At 34.3% G+C, this 19,163-nt stretch overlaps 1 protein-coding gene and 2 long non-coding RNA genes across 3 annotated transcripts in view; all 3 read left to right on the top strand.

Annotated features, from left to right (window-relative positions):
• LOC147838064 (uncharacterized) overlaps positions 1–19,163 on the top strand; it is a 225,325-nt gene that overhangs the window by 99,048 nt on the left and 107,114 nt on the right. The window lies entirely within an intron of this gene.
• Positions 5,299–6,661, top strand: LOC147831091 (eotaxin-like). The gene is made up of 4 exons (XM_087309762.1): positions 5,299–5,388; positions 5,759–5,876; positions 5,975–6,056; positions 6,209–6,661. The coding sequence occupies exons 1-4, from the start codon at positions 5,310–5,312 to the stop codon at positions 6,242–6,244; spliced, it is 315 nt and encodes a 104-aa protein (XP_087165888.1). The 5' UTR covers positions 5,299–5,309; the 3' UTR covers positions 6,245–6,661.
• Positions 11,590–15,925, top strand: LOC141380792 (uncharacterized). The gene is made up of 4 exons (XR_015525090.1): positions 11,590–12,408; positions 13,917–14,037; positions 14,135–14,216; positions 14,358–15,925. It is a non-coding gene; the product is annotated as an uncharacterized LOC141380792 (long non-coding RNA).

The raw sequence follows: 19,163 nt of genomic DNA, 5'->3' as shown, positions 1-19,163 counted from the left end.
CATATTCCAGGATGATTCATAGGACTCAAATATGAAAGGCTTTGATTCGCAAGTGAATTACCAGTCGATATGAACCCCACTGAAAATAGTAGTAAATTTGATAAAAATTAAACAGAAATATATATATATATATATATATATATATATATATATATATATATATATATATATATATATATATATATATATATATATATATATACATATATATATATATATATATATATATATATATATTTTTTTTTTTTTTTTTTTATTGGGGGATATAAGCTATTACAGAAATATTTTACAAGATCGTCTACATTTTAAGTATGCATACAAAATTACACAGAATATTTTCTCTTATGTATAATGAATAAATAGAAATAAATGTTGGTGTTTCTCCTTTTAGTATGATAGTGACCATTTTTACCTTTATCTGTACTTTAGCAACTTCACTGGCTTCCTGTACTTCCTGTTAAGTCACATATTGAATTTAAGACCTTAATTTTAATTTATAAAGTAGTGCATGGAGTAGCACCTGACTACATTTGTGACCTGGTAATTCTCACCACTCTCACCCACAGTCTTCATTCTGCATTTGGACTTACCCTGTATCAGCCACACTGTAAGACCATGGGTGGTAGAGCTTTTTTTGTACCATGCACCTAAGCTATGGAATGGTCTAACTATCAGCATCAGGAATGCCGCTTCTCTGGACTGTTGTAAAAACTTCTCAAGACTTTTTGATTACTTTTGTCAACTTAATCATTCAATTTTATTGTTCATATTTGATTGTCTTATTGTGGTGTTTTTACTGTTTTTATTGTTCTGCTTTGTTACTTTTTTTCTTGCATGCCTTGAAGAGCTTTGGGTCTGAAAATGTGCACTATAAATAACATTTATTATTATTATTATTAGAATCACCTTAAGCTGTAATTTCACTGATATTTATCAAGACGTTTTTTCGACAACCTCATGAAAAAAAAAATTTACTTTTTATTAAGAGTTGCATTTTTAATTAATTAATTTATTGGCTGAGATCAGTGGTGTGGTGCAAACTGCATAAGCTTTTCTGCACAAATTTCACAATGCCCATCTGACATGCACAACACTTGCAGTGGTGAGAAGAGCAAGTGCAACCGAAACTTAGAAGCACTAACTCAGTTTATTTCTTTTTTTTTTTAAGTTTAGTGTACATTAATAAACATTCCTCAAGAAGGTAAATGTGCTCAAATTAGCCCAAAGACTAGTTTTCATTGGTGGTCTCTTAGCCAAATGTTAAAGGCTTTGCCAAAATAATATGGCAAAAATAATGACGGGTTATATAGATTCAGCGAAAATAGTTTAAAATAGGCCAATATACCAATATGACATTATTCAAAACTATGAATATTTCCATTTTAATGAAACTTTGCCTTTATTGTGTGTGTGTGTGTGTGTGTGTGTGTGTGTGTGTGTGTGTGTGTGTGTGTGTGTGTGTGTGTGTGTGTGTGTGTGTGTGTGTGTGTGTGTGTGTGTGTGCGTGTGTGTGTGTGTGTGTGTGTGTGTGTGTTTATGAGAGAGAGAGAAAGAGAGAGAGAGAGAGAGAGAGAGAGTAAACAGGATGTGATTTCAGATACAGTCTATCACACAATTCTTATTCTACATTTGGTTTTGTTAATGTATGAATTAGACAACACAGCCTCACAGCAAAAAGTTTGCTGGGTTGAGTCCCAGCTGGGTCAGTTGGCATTTCTCTGTGGAGTTTGCATGTTCTCCCCGTATTGGCGTGGGTTTTCTCCGGGTGCTCCAGCTTCCCCCACAATCCAAAGACATGCGCTATAGGTAAATTGGATTAACTAAATTGGTGGTAGTGTATGTGTGTAAATGAGTGTCTATGAATGTTTCCCCTACTGGGTTGCGGCTGGAAGGATGTTCCTGTTAAAAACATATGCTGGCTAAATTGGCAGTTCATTCTGCTGTGGTGACCCCCGATGAATAAAGGGACTAAGCAGAAGGAAAATGAATAAATGACTGTATTGATTATTTCCAGAGATGGCAAAAGTACACACATCCTTTATTTAAGTAGAAGTACAGATACTCACGTTTAAAGTGACTCTGGTAAAAGTAAAAGTACTGACTACGCGTTTGTACTTAAGTAAAAGAACAGAAGTACAGCCTCAAAAATGTACAAAAGTAAAAAAGTAAAAAGTACTTGTTTCAATCAAAGTCCAAAAACCTCCAGTAGGTGAATAATAGGTTACTAAATTGGCAGGAGTGTATAAGTATGTGTGTAAATGTGAGTGTGTATGGGTGTTTCCCAGTACTGTGTTGCAGCTGGAAGGGTAAAACATGAGGTGTAAAGCATATGGTGGATTAATTGGCATTCATTCTGCCGTTGCGACCACTGATAAATATAAAATAAATTTATGTAAAATGTTTGTTGCCAGATTTATGAAAGTAGCCAAGCAGCACCAAACTCTGCAATATAACCTAACAACATTGCTTAAAAACGCGGCCCATTTATCATCATCCTGACGCAAACTCACAGCGTTCAGCATGTAGTTTTTTGGCTGTTGGATCAAAAACATCAGCTGCCATTCTTGTTGATTCACTCTAAAAGTAATTCTGTAGGCCATGTCTATCTTTAAAAATAATGTCTTACATTTTACACTGAATTCTTTCCAAAATATATAGATTTTTTTTCTTTAGCTAAAAAGAATTCTTATCAAATTTGACTGCAACCTTTTTTTTTTGCATTAGGCTAAAGCTGCTTATTTCTTCAAAGAGCAGTACTTATACATAACCCAGAAATAAAGGAAATAAACCGCAATGCATACATTTTTTTTATAAATTGTTTGATTGTTTTATTAGTAAATGTACACATCTTTACAAAAAAGCACCATTTTTCATGTTATTAGATTGAAAGCCCATGCAGTATTTATCAGAAGTAGACAAAAGGATTAATCATTTAAATAGCATGCTTTTGGACTGGAATGTGTCTCTCTTGTTTATCTGTGATCCGATCAATCAAAAGATGTCTTATTACTCTGTAAACAGGGCAGCATCAGTCTTGTTAAATTCGCTGACTCTCTCTCTCTCTCACATCTACGTAGTCATCCTAGCCTTGTACGGTGTGCGATAGCAGGCGCTCAGTGAGGAAAAATAGACTGCTTGCATCAAAAAGGTGCTCATATTATTGCGCAATGATAAGAAATAATATAGATCGCACCACCAAACACATGAAATGAAAGTAACGAGCGTGGTGTTAAAAATGTAAGGAGTAGAAAGTACAGATATCTGTGTAAAAAATGTAAAAAGTAAAAGTAAAAAGTTGTCAAAAAAATAAGTAGTGGAGTAAAGTACTGATACCAGAAAAATCTACTTAAGTACAATAACGAAGTATTTGTACTTCATTACTTCCCATCTCTGATTATTTCAGAGTAAAAAATAATTGTGTATGGGATATAATGGATTATAGTAGTATTTATATTAATCATTAAATGTAATTGAAATCTATTCATTTACATCAAGAATTCACACTTAGATAATGCTTGACTATGATAGCAGGTTCGGCATGCTGTCCTAGGGGAGAACCCGTAGCTCAGAGATAGATGAGCTAAAGGTTCCTGCCTGGTCATCAAGCATTAGGAAGTATACGAGATCAGGCATTTCTCGAGAGCCCCCAGTTCGTTTTTTATACTTTGGTTAATGTGGTAGTTTTCATTTATTTAGAATGTATGCATTAAGTGCGTGACTATCTCTACAACTTGCTTATGTACATGTTGTTAGACTGTGAGAGGAAACCGGAGTACCCAGGGAACCCAGGGAGTACACAGGGAGAACATGCAAACTTCATGCAGAGAGTACTGACTGGCTCAATTAGAATTTGAACCATTGGCCCTCCTGCTGCGAGGCAGCAGCGCCAGTCACTGAGCCGCCGTGTTGCCCAATCATAGAACTAAGGAGGAGCGAGAAGGGAAGGATAGAGTTTTGTTTTTTTGTTTTTCAAAAAACGAAGATTGGAAATGAGGTTTAGGCAGGAAATTTTTAGTAATTTTGGAATGATCTGAAAGGCTAGCTAATGATTAGTGATAAGGATCAGCTGTAGTTGATTACATCACATGCTCCTCTTGAAATTAGTTAACAAGCGTCAGTAAATTACTGAAAAGAACAATCCCTACTTTTTGGGGGTCTCCAAAATGCAGGGCCGCACTGCAGTATGTGCCCTTCCTGCCCATCCACTACATCACTGGCTGAGATCTTAAGCCATCAATGTGAGAACCTTGAGGCCGCCACTGTCATCTCAAAATGTGCTATTCTATAAATATATAAGAAATAAAAAGCTTAACACAACCTCATTTATGCTTAAAATAATTTCTGCCAACAATTATTTGAATATACACACTACCGGTCAAAAGTTTGGGGTCAGTATGATTTTTAAATGTTTTAAAATAAGCTTATCCTGCTCAACAAGGCTGCATAATTTAATAATAATTTAATTTAATGATTGATTCCAGTGATTTTGAAGATGAATTTTCAGCTTTATTACTTCAGTCTTCAGAGTCACATGATCCTTCGGAAAACACTCTAATATAAATTACCATTATTACTAATAATATTAATAATAATAATAATTATTATTATTATTAATATTATTAGTAATAATGGTAATAGTAATAAAAGCAATAATCACTGGAATAATAATTTCATTTGAAACTACATACAATACAAAAACAGCTATTTAATATTTAAATCAATATTTTAATAATTTAACCTTTTTTACATTTAATAAATGCCACATTTTTCTAGTTAAGCCTTTAAATGTGACTTTAAGCTGTATGGAAGTGTCTTGAAAAATGTCTAGTAAAATATGATTTACTGTCATCATGGCAAAAAAAAAAAAAAACAGTTATTAGAAATTAGTTATTAAAACTATTATGCTTTGAAATGTGTAGAAAAAATCAAAAAAGGAGGAAAAGATAAACATCGGGGCTAAAAATTATTGGGGGCTAATATTTTTTTTTATTTTTAGTTTTATATCCCACACCCTTCACAAGTCCAAATTTGAAACAAATTTCAGAGAATCCTTAAACGTGATGATACTTTTAAACCTATCCTGTCATCCTTAATTTGTAATGTTAACAAATAAGTATGTTCGTCGTTAAGAAGTGACCTCAATGATTCTTTACATGTCCTGTCACCGTGTGATTAACAGTGGTGTAAGTTATTCCACTTGCTTCATTCATAAGAAGTATGAACAAAGACAATACTTCCTTTTTTCTGCGCACATAAAACACAAAAGCGGCTCAGGAGTGGAATATCATTCGTGAAATCCCTCAGCAATCATGCGTCTGTCCTCTGCATCTCATCAACTGATCCTTTTGTCCTGTTTGCTTTTGCTCCTGTCTGCTTTTACATCAGGAGGTGGGTATCTTTTTACTTCTCTGCATGTAAAACGTTTTATTTTTATCACATTTAAACCCCACAAAAAAGTTGATTATGTTTTGTTTTCTACTGCTTTAAATGATTGTCCTCTTTAAAGTAAATGAATTCTGATTGGCTGTCAGGTTTAGTGACAATGTTTATCTTTTGCCATTATTGTTATAATTGTGATGTGGACATTCATATTTTATGGAGTGTTTTTTTTTTTTTTTTTGTAATAAAACTTTAATCGCTTATTTCTAGTTTAAATGGGACTTTAATGTTGTTTAAACAACCTAAGGCCATATAGATCTTCTGAAACACAACTAGAATGGAAACACTATTTCTAACCGTTTTTCTGTCTGTTTTGCAGTGATCTCTCATGACTCGAAACCCAAGACATGCTGCAGAAAGTATGAAAAAAATGCACACTTTAAAATCCAACGATGTTACATCCTTCCAGAAACAGACAAATGTCTCAATTCCGTAGTGTAAGTCAGTTCAGCAACTCTTATTTTGATCCTCTGTTGGTCAAAGAGCATTTATTGTGTTAGCACTGGTCTAATCTGTTCTCTACTTCATCTTTCAGTTTTACTGATCCAAATAACAGGAATCACTGCTATGATCCAACAGCTCCATGGATGACTATCAGAATGAATCTTCTAAAAAAGGTTAGAGTGTACAGATTATGCTTTTGTTGTGTTGGAGTGTGGACGGAGCAATATAATAAGAAATGTTTGCAGAGTTTATACAAACACAATGTTCTGTTAACTGGCATACACATCAAGTTCTAACTTGTTTCAATTGTGTTCTTATTCAACAGAATAACATACCATGTAAAGATTACACTAAATCCTAAGATACAGGTTTGTGAAAAGTGAAAAAAAGTGAAAACTGGACATCTGTGAACGTCAGCGGCCACATGCTTGTTTTTTTTCTATGCTACACTGAACTATGCTTCAGTGCTGGAAAAATATGTTGAACATATTAACACTTAGCTGCTGTGCAGTCTAAGTTATCTTTTAAACGTTTAATTTAATTCAGAAATATTGATGTTCTTTTATTTATAATGCTTAATTTATAAGTCTTTTCTTGTTTGTAAATTGTAACGTTTTACACATTTACAGTAGCTATTTGTATGTAATTTAAGTGACCTATATTTATTTTTCTAACTTATATAATATTATTTATAATTGATGACATCAGTTCACATTTTTAAAGTGCATAAAGTTTGTTGGATGCAGTGTGTAAGCAAAGAGAAACTTTAATAAACACTTTTATAAAACCAGGTTAAAGGAATGTAACAAAGTTTGCATTCTCCTGCTAACTGACTTTATGGTAACACTTTATAGTAATAGTCCATTTGAGTTTTAGTAGACTGTCTGCTTAATATCTGTTGATACTGCTGCTAAATAGACAATTAACTGACTATAAGAAAGTACATGTCAACTTACACTAACCCTAACCCCAACCAAACAGTCTACTAATAATCTAATTAGAATTAGTTGGCATGCAGATGCAATGTAACATAATTCAACGAACGGACCGTCAAAATAAAGCGTGACCCACTTTATTTTGATTCAAGGCCTACAGCCATGAGGAGAGGTTATAAAGCCTGAACGCACTTAGGCTATTCTAGTCCTCTATAAATAATAATAACTCTTCCTGCCAGGATAATATTTGCAACTATCACTAATTTTGTATTCGGTATGTTCCACATATATAAAAGAATGGCCACCACTACAGTCGACAGATCAATAGGTGGATATACTGCACTGTGGTCAACCTTCTGTAACAGTTCGAACTACAACTCAAATTCCAGAAAAGTTGGGATGTTTTTAACCCTTGTGCACTGTTCTAATTTACACACACTTTAATTTGCTGTAATAATCCATATAAAACCCAAAACACTAAACTTACCTTTCTGCACAGGCATATCTAATGGATTAATGGTGCCAACAGATGATCAACAGTAAAAATTAGAAATTTTACCTCTTCCCAACAGTGAAAACCACCAACAATCAAAAATGCATGATTATATGGTGTCATGGTTTTGCCATCAAAAAATGTGGTTATAATGGAAGTCAATGGGGCAAAAACAGCCACTAACAGTAAATTGGGGAGAAAAAATAAAAATCTTATACTGCACAAAAAAACTAGCAATGCATCAAAGGCAATGTTGTTACTAATCTTTTTCTTCCAAAGCTGATACAAATTTAAAAAGTTCCAGTCCACAACTACTCTTTTTATATTGAATATAAGTATGTTTGTCTGCTTTTTTCACTAAATCTGTGACAACGTATATGAATTTGGCAATTAAAAAGCAAAAATCCTGTAAATTCCTAAGTAATTTAGAAGTTTTGATCAGGACTGGGGTTGATTAACAGATTTATGGAAAAAAAATTGAAAAAAAAATTATTAATCTAATGCAGTTTTACAGCAGTTTAATATACTGGATGTTGTCATCCCGAACACAACAAAAGGGTGGTAAATTTGCCCAGAGTGTATCATTGAGGGTTTTTTATTATTATTTCAAAGCATTTACCAAAATATGTGCCAAAACATGCCATCAAAAATCATTCCGCTAGCTGAAACAGAACAGCCTGATCTCACGAGAAAACGTAAGTATTTTACGTTTTGCCAGTTTAGTGGCTAATTCGTACGAATTCGTTCGAGTTCAGTCTTATGAAATGGTACGATTTTAAAAAGGTGGCGTGGCACCTGACCCCACCCCTAACCCCAACCGTCATTGGGGGATAAGCAAATCGTACTAAATTGTACGAATTAGATCGTACGAATTCATACGAATTAGCCACTAAATGAAAAAGTTACGAATTGCCGTGAGATTGTGTTGAACAGAAACACTGAATAATTTATGGCCAAATTAACACTCAAAATCACCCCGGATGAAACCATCCCCAACAGCACATAAAGGTTAAAGTTGCAATAAAATTATTTGCTGATTATCTGTTACTTTTATTTATTTGACAGAAGTAAATAGAAAACAATTTCCAAAGTTTTCAATGAGCAAACCGTTTAATACTGTAGTGTATTCTGGAACTATAAACATTTTTTGATTCTGATACCTGTAGCACACTCCCAAAGTTGAAACAGATGCCAAATAAAAGAGTCATAAAAGGTCATAAAATATCCAAATGAAAAGCAGTCTATAATAAGCAGGGGATACATGAGAGGTTCATGCTTACTTTATTATGAACAAATGATGAGTTAAGGAATGCACTAATAATGAACTAACTTTGATTTCAACATGAGTTCATGTGTGAATAATGGTGACCTTAATTATTGTCAGTACATATTTGTCAATCAATGTATTAATTAACACTTTAGTTTAAGGTAAATGTATCCAACAATAACTCGTGACCTGTTAATGTATTGCATTGTCACTTTATTTGGCACATTATTATTATTAATTTGTTCTTAATCTTAACCACTCATGAACTCTAGTGTTTAAACTCTTCATTTTGATGTAGACACTTTCTATTGTTTTTCAACTTAAACATGCACTAAATGTAAGTGCATAACTGTTTATATTTAATCAAAAGTTTGGTTTGTAAGTGGTTAAGAATGAGTCAATGATAATGAGCCCTTCCAAGTAAAGTGATGACATAAAGATACACTAAAGAGTCGCTATTGGGTTTTTGAAAATGATCTTCCATGCAGTGTGTGACATTGTTCTAAGTGAATGAAAACAACCAGCTAAGGGTTAAATCTGAAAATGCACCGTGTTTAAAACTATTGATTCTCAAATAAAAGATTCGACTCAGAGTCAAATGTCTTGGGTTTGAATCGTTTGCCTGTTTGTGTCAATGTTGACATGAAACTATCCTATATATGAGATGCCAAATCTGGTAAAACATGAACCCGCCCTTTTAAAGCTGGCTATATCCCACAGCTGTTCTTACACATGCGTGGCATGGTCAATTTTTTAAAAATAGTTACATTTTTGCCACTGTGTTGATTAATACTGAATGTATTCCATTGTTATTACTTGGAGTTATGGTTAAGAATACAGCAATATGCTGATGTTAAACTGCATTGCTTAAATGCATTCCTGCTCATACATACAGTATACTACTTCAACAATGTTAATAAGCTTAATAATTAATATTTCTGTCTCATGCTGAATGCAGTTGACCAATCACAACAGACTGGGTCATTGGACCAATCATCGCAGATTAGCATCACTCAAAGGTGGAGTTTTCAACAAATGAATCACTAAATAAATCATAAGGGAGTCATTGGGATAGTTAGATAAAAATAAAGCCTGTTGTTGGAGACCATGCACCAAAACCAAAATATAACCTTTTATAATCCATAACAGGGGCTCTTTAACAGGTCATGAGTTTGTGATAGTTACATTCAGCTAAAACTGTTACTTAATACATGAATTGACAAACATGTATTAACAAGTAATTAAGGTAGCCATTATTCACTCATGTGACTCATGTTGTAGTTAAAATTAGTTCATGATTAGCTCAACGTTTAGTTTACATGTTAGTACATTATTATTTGTGTACTATTATTGTAAAGTGTTACCAAATAATCATCTCAGTCTTTGCAAGAAAAACAGGATCTTGCCTTATTACTTTGTGCCAAAAGCATGGGAGAATTGTCAAACAAACAGAAAATCACTTTTATCAATGCAGAATCACAGACAATTTTAGTTATGTATGATATCATGAAAACAATGTGCAACAATGAAAACAACCCTCTGAATGTGCTTCAGCTTTGAGCCTAATATTTTACTGCGTGAAAAACAGTGCTTTCGCTGATGAATAAAGATACATGAGCTTAGGAGAACTTCAGCAAAAAAACACTGCAACACAACACAGTCTGCAGCTCCACCAAGAAATGTCACTTGCCTTGTTAATGGTGAAAGCTGTACATCAGTTCTCAAGGCCTGAGCTGATCTCAGATCATCAGGAACATAGAGATGTTTGCTGGATTCAGATAAGTCTATATTTCAACTTGTTTCTGAGAAAAACAAGACAATCAGGTTTCAAACTCAAAGTTCAGACAGCCTATCTAGAGTTTTTCCGACAGATGCAAAGTAAATGACTGTCATGGATCAGGGAATGGCAGACCAAATGGCATGGGTGTCAAGTATGGATTTAGTCATATTAGAAATTAGTCCTCTGATTTGATCCCATCCAAGTCCACACACTTGAGTGAGAGCGCAAACACACACTCACACTATGAACATACACCCAGCATTGGGAAGCAGTGGGCAGCTATTGCTTCCTGGGGACTATTAGGGGTTAGGTACCTTGCTCAAGGGCAGCTCAGATGGGTACTGAAGATGGCAACCTAGGCTCATTCTGAAAACGTACCCCTATATACATTTCTGGAGCGCCAAATATGTCACAGGAGGTACAATTTTTGGCAGTTTTTGTTTTCACGAATCCACCAGAGGCCGTTATGTACACTTTTTGAGATCTCAAATTTTTCTCGCGAGTGCCATTCGCATTCGCTTAGTGTTTTCCAAAAAATGAAAAGCCTTCACCTGATATTTACCACATTTTCAGATGTAATCACCTTCTCAACTTGTTATTTACTTGATTATTTTCTATTTCGACTTCTGTTTTTGTCTTACCCGCTTTCTGGAACCTTTTTTCGCCGGACTGTAACCACATTGTCATGGTCAACTCTGCTCTGCTTCTGAGTGAGGTTCATACACTTACTTCAATTCCTGCCAGGACAGGGAATTGAACCAGCAACCTTTGTCTTACCAGTCTAACAAAGACCACACATTAAGCCACAGCTGCCACCTTGGTAAACTCAGGGGAGAGCGCAAACACACTACCCCATGACCAGAAATTATGAAGTCGAGTTTACTAGATTTAGGGAATTTGCAGCTATCAGCATGAGCAAAATGTAAAGTGTATTAACTTCAAAATAAAAAATTAAATAATACCATTCATTCATTCATTCATTCATTTATTTTCAACCGCTTTCTTGGGGCCAGGACGCGGAGGCAGCAGTCTTAGGAGAGAACCCCAGACTTCCCTCTCCACAGACACTTCCCTCAGCTTCTCCAAGAGGATCCCGAGGTGTTCCCAGGCCAGCCAAGACACATAGTCCCTCCAGCGTGTCCTGGCTCTTCCCCGAGGCCTCCTCCCGGTGAGACATGCCTGGAACACACCTAGAGCCACCTTAGCTGACTTCTCTCGATGTGGAGGAGCAGCAGCTATACTCTGAGCTCTGCCCGGGTGACAGAGCTCCTCACCCTATCTATAATGGTGCACCCTGCCACCCTGCGAAGGAAACTCATTTGTTGCTTGTATCCGAGATCTTGTCCTTTCGGTCATGATCCAAAGCTCATGACCATAGGTGAGACAAGGAATGTAGACTGAATGGCAAATCGAGAGCTTTGCCTTTCGGCTCAGCTCCTTCTTCACAACAACGGACCCGTACATTGACCACATTACTGCTGGCACTGCACCGATCGGCCTGTCAATCTCACGTTCCATTCTTTCCTCACTCGTGACCAAAACCCCAAGATACCTCACTCAGACTACCTCATTCTTGTACAAAAAGGAACAGTGACACAGCATCAGATCGTGATGATCAATTGTCCCGATATGCAGTCCTTTATCTGACACTCCTCTTACATGTCCTTATTTGAGACTTATCTAATGCAAAATTTCAAGGAATCCCAGCATGATGATCATCTCAAATCACTGCTGTCATCTTTCATTAGATTTTTAGCTCAGATAACTGTATACGCTCATCTTCAAGAAGTAAAGCTTGTGTCATGTGTGTTATGTCACAGAATGATTAACAATGGTGTCAGTTATTCCACTTGCTTTATTCATAAGAAGCAACAAAGTATGAACAAAGACTACACTTCCCTTTTTCCTGAGCACATAAAACACCACAGCGGCTGAGGAGCAGCAGATTATTTGTCAAATCTTACAGCAATCATGCGTCTGTCTTCAGCATCTCATCAACTGATCCTTTTGTCCTGTTTGCTTTTGCTCCTGTCTGCTGTTACATCAAGAGGTGAGTATTCTTTTACTGCTCTATATACTGCAAATTCACATGGACACTCAATACAAGAATATTATGGCAATTTAGAGAAAGCTTATTTTCTATCAAATTCAAAGAAAAAGTTAATTAGTTTTTTTTTACTAAACATAAACCTCCCTCAACGTGCTTAAAAAACATGCTTAAAACTAAAAAGGACAGTTATGAAGAATCTTAAAGAAATGTATCTAACTGCAACGTACAGTTTTCAGAAAAACAATATTATACTGAAGAAGCCCATCCATTCTGGGCAATATCATTTAATGGAACTGCTGTTCATTTATGGACACTTTACAACAGTAAACTGCTGATTTTTTAAGAAATTACAGCAACTCGTGCCTTGTTACAAAACTGTTACAAAAATAATTAAAATCAATTTCACAGTATGAATATGCTTAAGTTACAATAAAATTATGGTGTCTGTGCTATCATTATGGAGCCAAATCTTAGAAATAATACATTTACAAAATAAAATTCCAATTTGTTCCAATTGTGAATTCATAAGTAAAAAATAATAAATATTTTCGCCAAATGAATTTGATTTGTGTATTTTTGAATCGTGTTTTGAACTTACAAATTTAATTTGTGCATTTTTTAATCATGTCTTGAATTTACGATTTTAATTTGTGGATTCTTAAATCCTGTTTTAAACTTACGAATTGAATTTGTGTATTTTTGAATTGTGTTTTGAACTTACGAATTTAATTTGTGTATTCTTGAATCGTGTTTTAAACTCACGAATTGAATTTGTCTATTTTTGAATCGTTTTTTTTAAATTCCATTTTTAAAATATGAATTATGTTGTGGATGTATAAATTTTATTTTGTAAATGGATTATTTTTGAGAGTGATCTGGCTTCATATACTACTACTTTAACGTTTTTTACAAAAAAAATTATTTACACACTAAAATCAAATCCTCCTTTCTTAAATATTTCAGTTAAATCAAATGAACTTTTCTTGTCGTCTCAACTTAAATCAGTCAAACTGATTAAAAAAAATATGTTAAACTTTGTAAAGCTAAAGAAATGTATTTGATACGTGATTAACTCATTAAATTAATATCATTTGTTGTAAAGATTTTTTGTCATATAATGTTTTACAGTGGAGTGTTTTCTGTAATACACTGCAAAAAAAAAGCTGGGTTCCACACAATCGATTTGTGTTGGGACAACACTAAGGAATTACTTAGTATGTTTACAAAGTTGGGTGGATTGAACATAGAACAATGAAGTTATGCCTTTAAGAACTCAAGTGTTGTTTCAGCTCATTTTAAATAAGTATAGTTTAAGTAGTTTGAACAAACAGCAAACATTATTGTTTGAGTGTATATTCTCTCATATGTCTAAAAATATGATGCAGTTTTGATCCCAAAGTAATCACGTCAAGTTTAAGCCTTTTTACATGTTTTAGGCCTTCACTTTTCTGTATGAAACTGAAATCAAAATAGTTTTTAATGTTGTTTTTTTTCTGTCTATTTTGCAGTGGCATTCCATAACCCTAAACCATCAACATGCTGTGAAAAGCATGAAACAAATCTACCAAAAATCCAATTAAAGAAATGCTTAATTCTTCCAGCTACAGACAAATGTCTTGAGTCTGTATTGTAAGTCAGTTCAGCCACATTTAAAGCAATCATCTTCTTTATCAAAGAGCATGTTGTTGTGTGTGGTCTAAATGCATTTCTCTCTTTCATCTTATAGGTTCGTTGATATAAGGAATAGGAGGCACTGCTTCAGTACTACCGCGCCATGGATCAATGAAAGGATAGCCATTTTTGAAAAGGTTTTCACATGTTACATTTTAAAAACAATTGTGGTGTGCAGTAATAATACTTATAATGTATTTATATAAACACTGTGTGTTGTATCTTGACATACATATCCATTAGAAAGTCCTAACGAGATGTTTTATCTATTTTAATAGAAGCATGGAAAGTGTGAAAAAAGGTACTAAACCAGACCTGAACATCTGTGAACTTCACCAAGAACTTGATCTTCAGCAGCCATTTTCCCACATCCAGGGCAAATAATCCTGCTTTAAATCGTAAACATGATTTTTCTATATGCTGGACGACTAATAACTAATTGCAGAAATGATCTGCAGTTTGTTTTCAGCTTAGCTGTTGCGTAATCTTGACTCAGCTCAACATAGCTCTTATGAAATCTTAGCCATTCCTTTTTATTTATGTTTGAAACGTTGGTCCTTGTTTTATTTATATAACTTATATAACCTAATTTATGCACTTTTTATCTTTTTAAACTGTGATGTGTTGTGTAGTTACTGTAATATATTTTATTTGAAACTAATTTAACAGAATAGTATATTTATTTTCCTAACTTATTTAATATTTCTTCTTTCTCTAAATTATAACCGTTAAACTGTTTAAAGTTTGTTGGATGCATATTTACAGTGTGTAAGCAAAAAGACTCTTTAATAAACACTTTACTAAATAACTAATATTGGCATTTAATGTATTGTGTTTAAGCAGAATTTTCACATAATGCAGCTAATGTCAACTTGTTTCTGGCTACCCTGTACAATGAAAAGATGTTATAAAGCCTCAAACTAACTTGAGCTATTATTGTCGACTGGAGACAAAAATAACTCCTCTAGACTGGAAGATTTTGCAACTATTGCTAATTTTGTATTGCCTTGTTCCATATATGCAAAGGAGAAGGAGGATGTGAGAAGTAACATTTGCAGACAGGCCTTTAAAAAACACAGTATTTTAAACAGTATTAAGACTTTAGTAAGACTATGGTAAGAGGAGTTTAATGTAAATCACAGATGTAACATACATGAGAAATTATGTTAATGGCAATTGCACTATGGATGAAATCTAGTTTTAATGGCAATACTACTTTTGAATAGATATGAATACAGGGAACAGTGTATTAGCGAGCACCACCATGTTCTATGGTGAGTGAAAGAAGAAAACGACAGTAAATCACAGATGTAACATACTGTCCACAAATGCCTCTAATCAAGCCTAAGAAAGAATTCGAACAAACAAATAAATAATTAAATATTACTTCGAAAATTAATTAATACATTTTAAGCTTAAATAAGCTTAAAAGGCAAAAAGTAAAGGAGTTAGGACTTTGTAACGTAATATCTGCTATAACATCTTATGTGATAAATATTGATCTTTCTACTAATGCAACCAAGACACATGCCCAGTCCAGACTGTTACTATTATTAGTAGTATTTCATGATATTGATAAAAATTTACATAAGTTGAAAAAATATATAAAATTTATAAAATTTAAGCATAATGTTTTCCGTTTCGGCTCTGGTCAACAGCTTATAAGAACACTTAAATATTCACAGACATATGTTAAAATTTCAAATCCTCTGCAGTTCAGCCATGTGCTGCCAGAAAGTAACAAACTGTGGGCACAGGTGCAGTTAATAAAGCCCTTGAGGCAGTCCTGATTGGCCAGAGTTTGAATGAGAGGAGATTACGATTGGAGCAGGGGTGTGACACTGAAGCTGCGTCCCAAATCGCATACTTATGCACTATTTTACGCCATTTTGTAGTATAAATAGTGTAAGTAGTGTGTTCACATTGAAAACTCACAAAATAATAAGTGCACTTCAATTACCCGGATGATGCACTCATTCAGCCGCTAAAATGAAGTGTGTAATGACGGACACTTCACGCACTCAACGACCGCAGGTTTGCTTACGTAGCGGAAGGGGCGGAGCGATCGGACGCACATGTTGAATAACTTTATTTATTTTGGATAGTGAAAGCAAAATTCTCCTACGAGAGTGATTATAGCGCCTCCGGATGGTAAATGCGGCAATACTCACGGCAGGTATTACTTGATAATTCAGTCGTTTATTTCACTGATTTGGCAACAGTCAAACGTCATCAGGGAAACGGTTTGAATTTCCGCTTAGTAAAAAAACATTAGTGTGCCATTTGGGACAGCACTACATACATATACTATCCTGTTGAGTGTGTAAGTGCATAAGTACATAGTGCATGAGTGCATAGTGTATAGTGTGCCATTTGGGACGCAGCTTGAGTTTGCTGTTTAGGAACAAAACTTCTCAACAGCCGCCCCCAAATTTGCAATGCAAATTTGACAGTTTAAGGGAAATCAGGCAAGGCTGTGAGAGGAACCAGGCGGGCAATGGGCCTTAGTAACTGTACATCACACAAGCTAATTGACTCATTTGCATGTTAAAATGCAAGTAAAATAGTTTTTCTTGAGTTTTAATTAAATAGTATTACGAGGCATTGTAAGCATAATGTTTTCCGTTTCGGCTCTGGTCAACAGCTTATAAGACCACTTAAATATTCACAGACAAATGTTAAAATTTCAAATATGTCAAATTTGTTATGAATTTGTGTATATTTATATTCAACATATTCTTTTTTTTAAATAATATTCTACATTTATTGCATTATATTTCAATGTACATCGAATTTTACAACAGTCACGTTATTTAGTAATGTTTGCTTAAAGGGGTGTTCATAAGCCTGTTGTGAAATCATTATAATCATGACACATCAAATATAAATGAGACAACTGTCATTAAGTGCAATTTGTTCAATTATGTTATTCCATTGCTTGAGATATCCTTGTTATGCCAACGTGACATTATCAAGACAACATAACTTATCATAAATACTGTATGTCTTAAACATGATTGACATGAGGCCATTATAATTATGTCATGAATTATGACATAAAAATATAGACTATGACAGTGTCATTAATATTGAATTATCAGTTATTAAAATTTCATTGAACATTAATGGTACTGTTATTAAATTATTTGACAGAGTATTGACACTTTAACTGAGAAATCTTAATGACAAAAGTGACTACTAATATTAATTACACAATTGCAATGACACCATGGCAATCATGTTTATGACAGATTTACGACAACTTGTCATAACATAGACATCTCAAACAATATTTGCCTTTAAAATGACTACTGAGCTAATGACATAATGACAATTGTCATAAGCAAGCATGAGATCTTCATGTCATGTTGTTACAAGGAGGCAAATCCACATGCAGAAAGTGTTTAAGAGCAAAAAAAAAACAAACAAAAAAAACGCAATACAGCATAATCCACAGAGAACAACAGACCACATTCAACAATTAACAAAGACTGAAGCACAAGAGCTTTTTTTTTTACAGCTGTCAATGATAAGGCCAATCAAGCAGAAAAGATAACAAGGGGAAAAGACAGTCATTATTACGTTTACAGACACCAATACTCTTTTGAATACGATTAAGGCAATACTCTGATTAAGAGTCTAACATGTCAGCGATTTTTGATTACCTTAATCCAACTAAAGTCAACAGAAATCAAATGAAAACATGTGGAGTATGCCTATACTAGTCATATTGTTAAAATACGACACAGACATGTAAACCCTGCAATAAAACTATAACCATTTTAGTTCTTTTCCCTACTACACACAGCAGTTGTCAGATGTTTGAAGACAAACAAATGAGAATGGCTTCAAGCATGAGAGCACATTTTGCTGGAAATGATGTCTTATGTTTAAAATTCTGGAAGAAATTGACACTTTGAAGTGACTTTGTTGCAGGGATATGAATAAAAAGTTACACCTGTTTCACAATACAAGCGCAAGCAGGGCATGAGTAGCGCATATGGAGAGCAGAAGCAGTACGCAGGCGTTTGCCTTTCACACCGACCGTGTCTGCAGCATGCAGCTCATAGAAAGCTGCTTCACAAATCTATCTCTAACTATCTTAAGTGTTAATTCTGTTTAAAATGATTTCCTTTTTATTCAAGATGAACTTTGTGTAATAAGAATATAGCAGTCTGAATGTTGATTATACCAGTTTTGAACCAGTTTAAGCTGAGACAGCTGAGAATACCAAGAAACCACCTTGAGCTTTTATAACAGATTGTTCTCTTGCTCTGTATATGCGTCCAAGGGGTCGGTTCTACAGGTCTGTGATCAGCTCTGAATAGTACATTTTCTTCATTTTTTATTGAGTCCTCCATCTTCATCTGACACACCAGACTTTTTTTTTTAACTGTTAATCTTCTTCGTCAACATGTCTTTAAATGTCACTTTAAGCTGAATATTAGTATCTTGAAAAACATCTACTTAAATATTATGTACTGTCATCATGGCAAGGTGAAAATAAATCAATTATTAGAAATGAGTCATTAAAACTCTTATGTTTAGAAATGTGCTGAATTTTATTTTTCCATTAACGTTAACATAAACAGTGTGACGGCCTAAAAGGTTGGCCTCACAGTTCTGTGTAACAGCGTGCGTATATTTTTGCACACACGCACGCAACCATGCGAACATATTCACAACTATGCAGACATGGCTTTTCATTTTATAGTTTCTTTCTCTGTACCCATTATACAAATCACAATACATAAGTTTCTTTCTTATACTTTATTTATAGAAACCATACATATTTGTTACTACTTAATTTGGAGTGCACACAAATTAGTTTCGTTGAATGATTAATGTTTGTTTCTTTTTGAGTTACCGAGTGGTGCACTGGAGACAGGAAGTGGCGGCCGGGTGGTTTCCGGTGCGGCAAAGATTGGAGTCTGGGCGGGAACGCCGGATTTATCCAAAATGGTTCCGGCTGGGCAAACCAACTGCTTGAATGATGCAGGGGGAGAAGGTGTTTTAGATATCCTCTTTGTTCAAATATTTACGTATTGATTTTGTTAATTTGTTTGTATTGGTTAATGTTTGAT

Source organism: Danio rerio, chromosome 24, assembly GCF_052040795.2.
Source record: "Danio rerio strain M-AB ecotype USA chromosome 24, GRCz13ab, whole genome shotgun sequence".
Lineage (NCBI taxonomy): Eukaryota > Metazoa > Chordata > Actinopteri > Cypriniformes > Danionidae > Danio > Danio rerio.
Note: the sequence above shows the minus strand (reverse complement) of the source record. Positions and strands in the feature narration are given on the sequence as shown.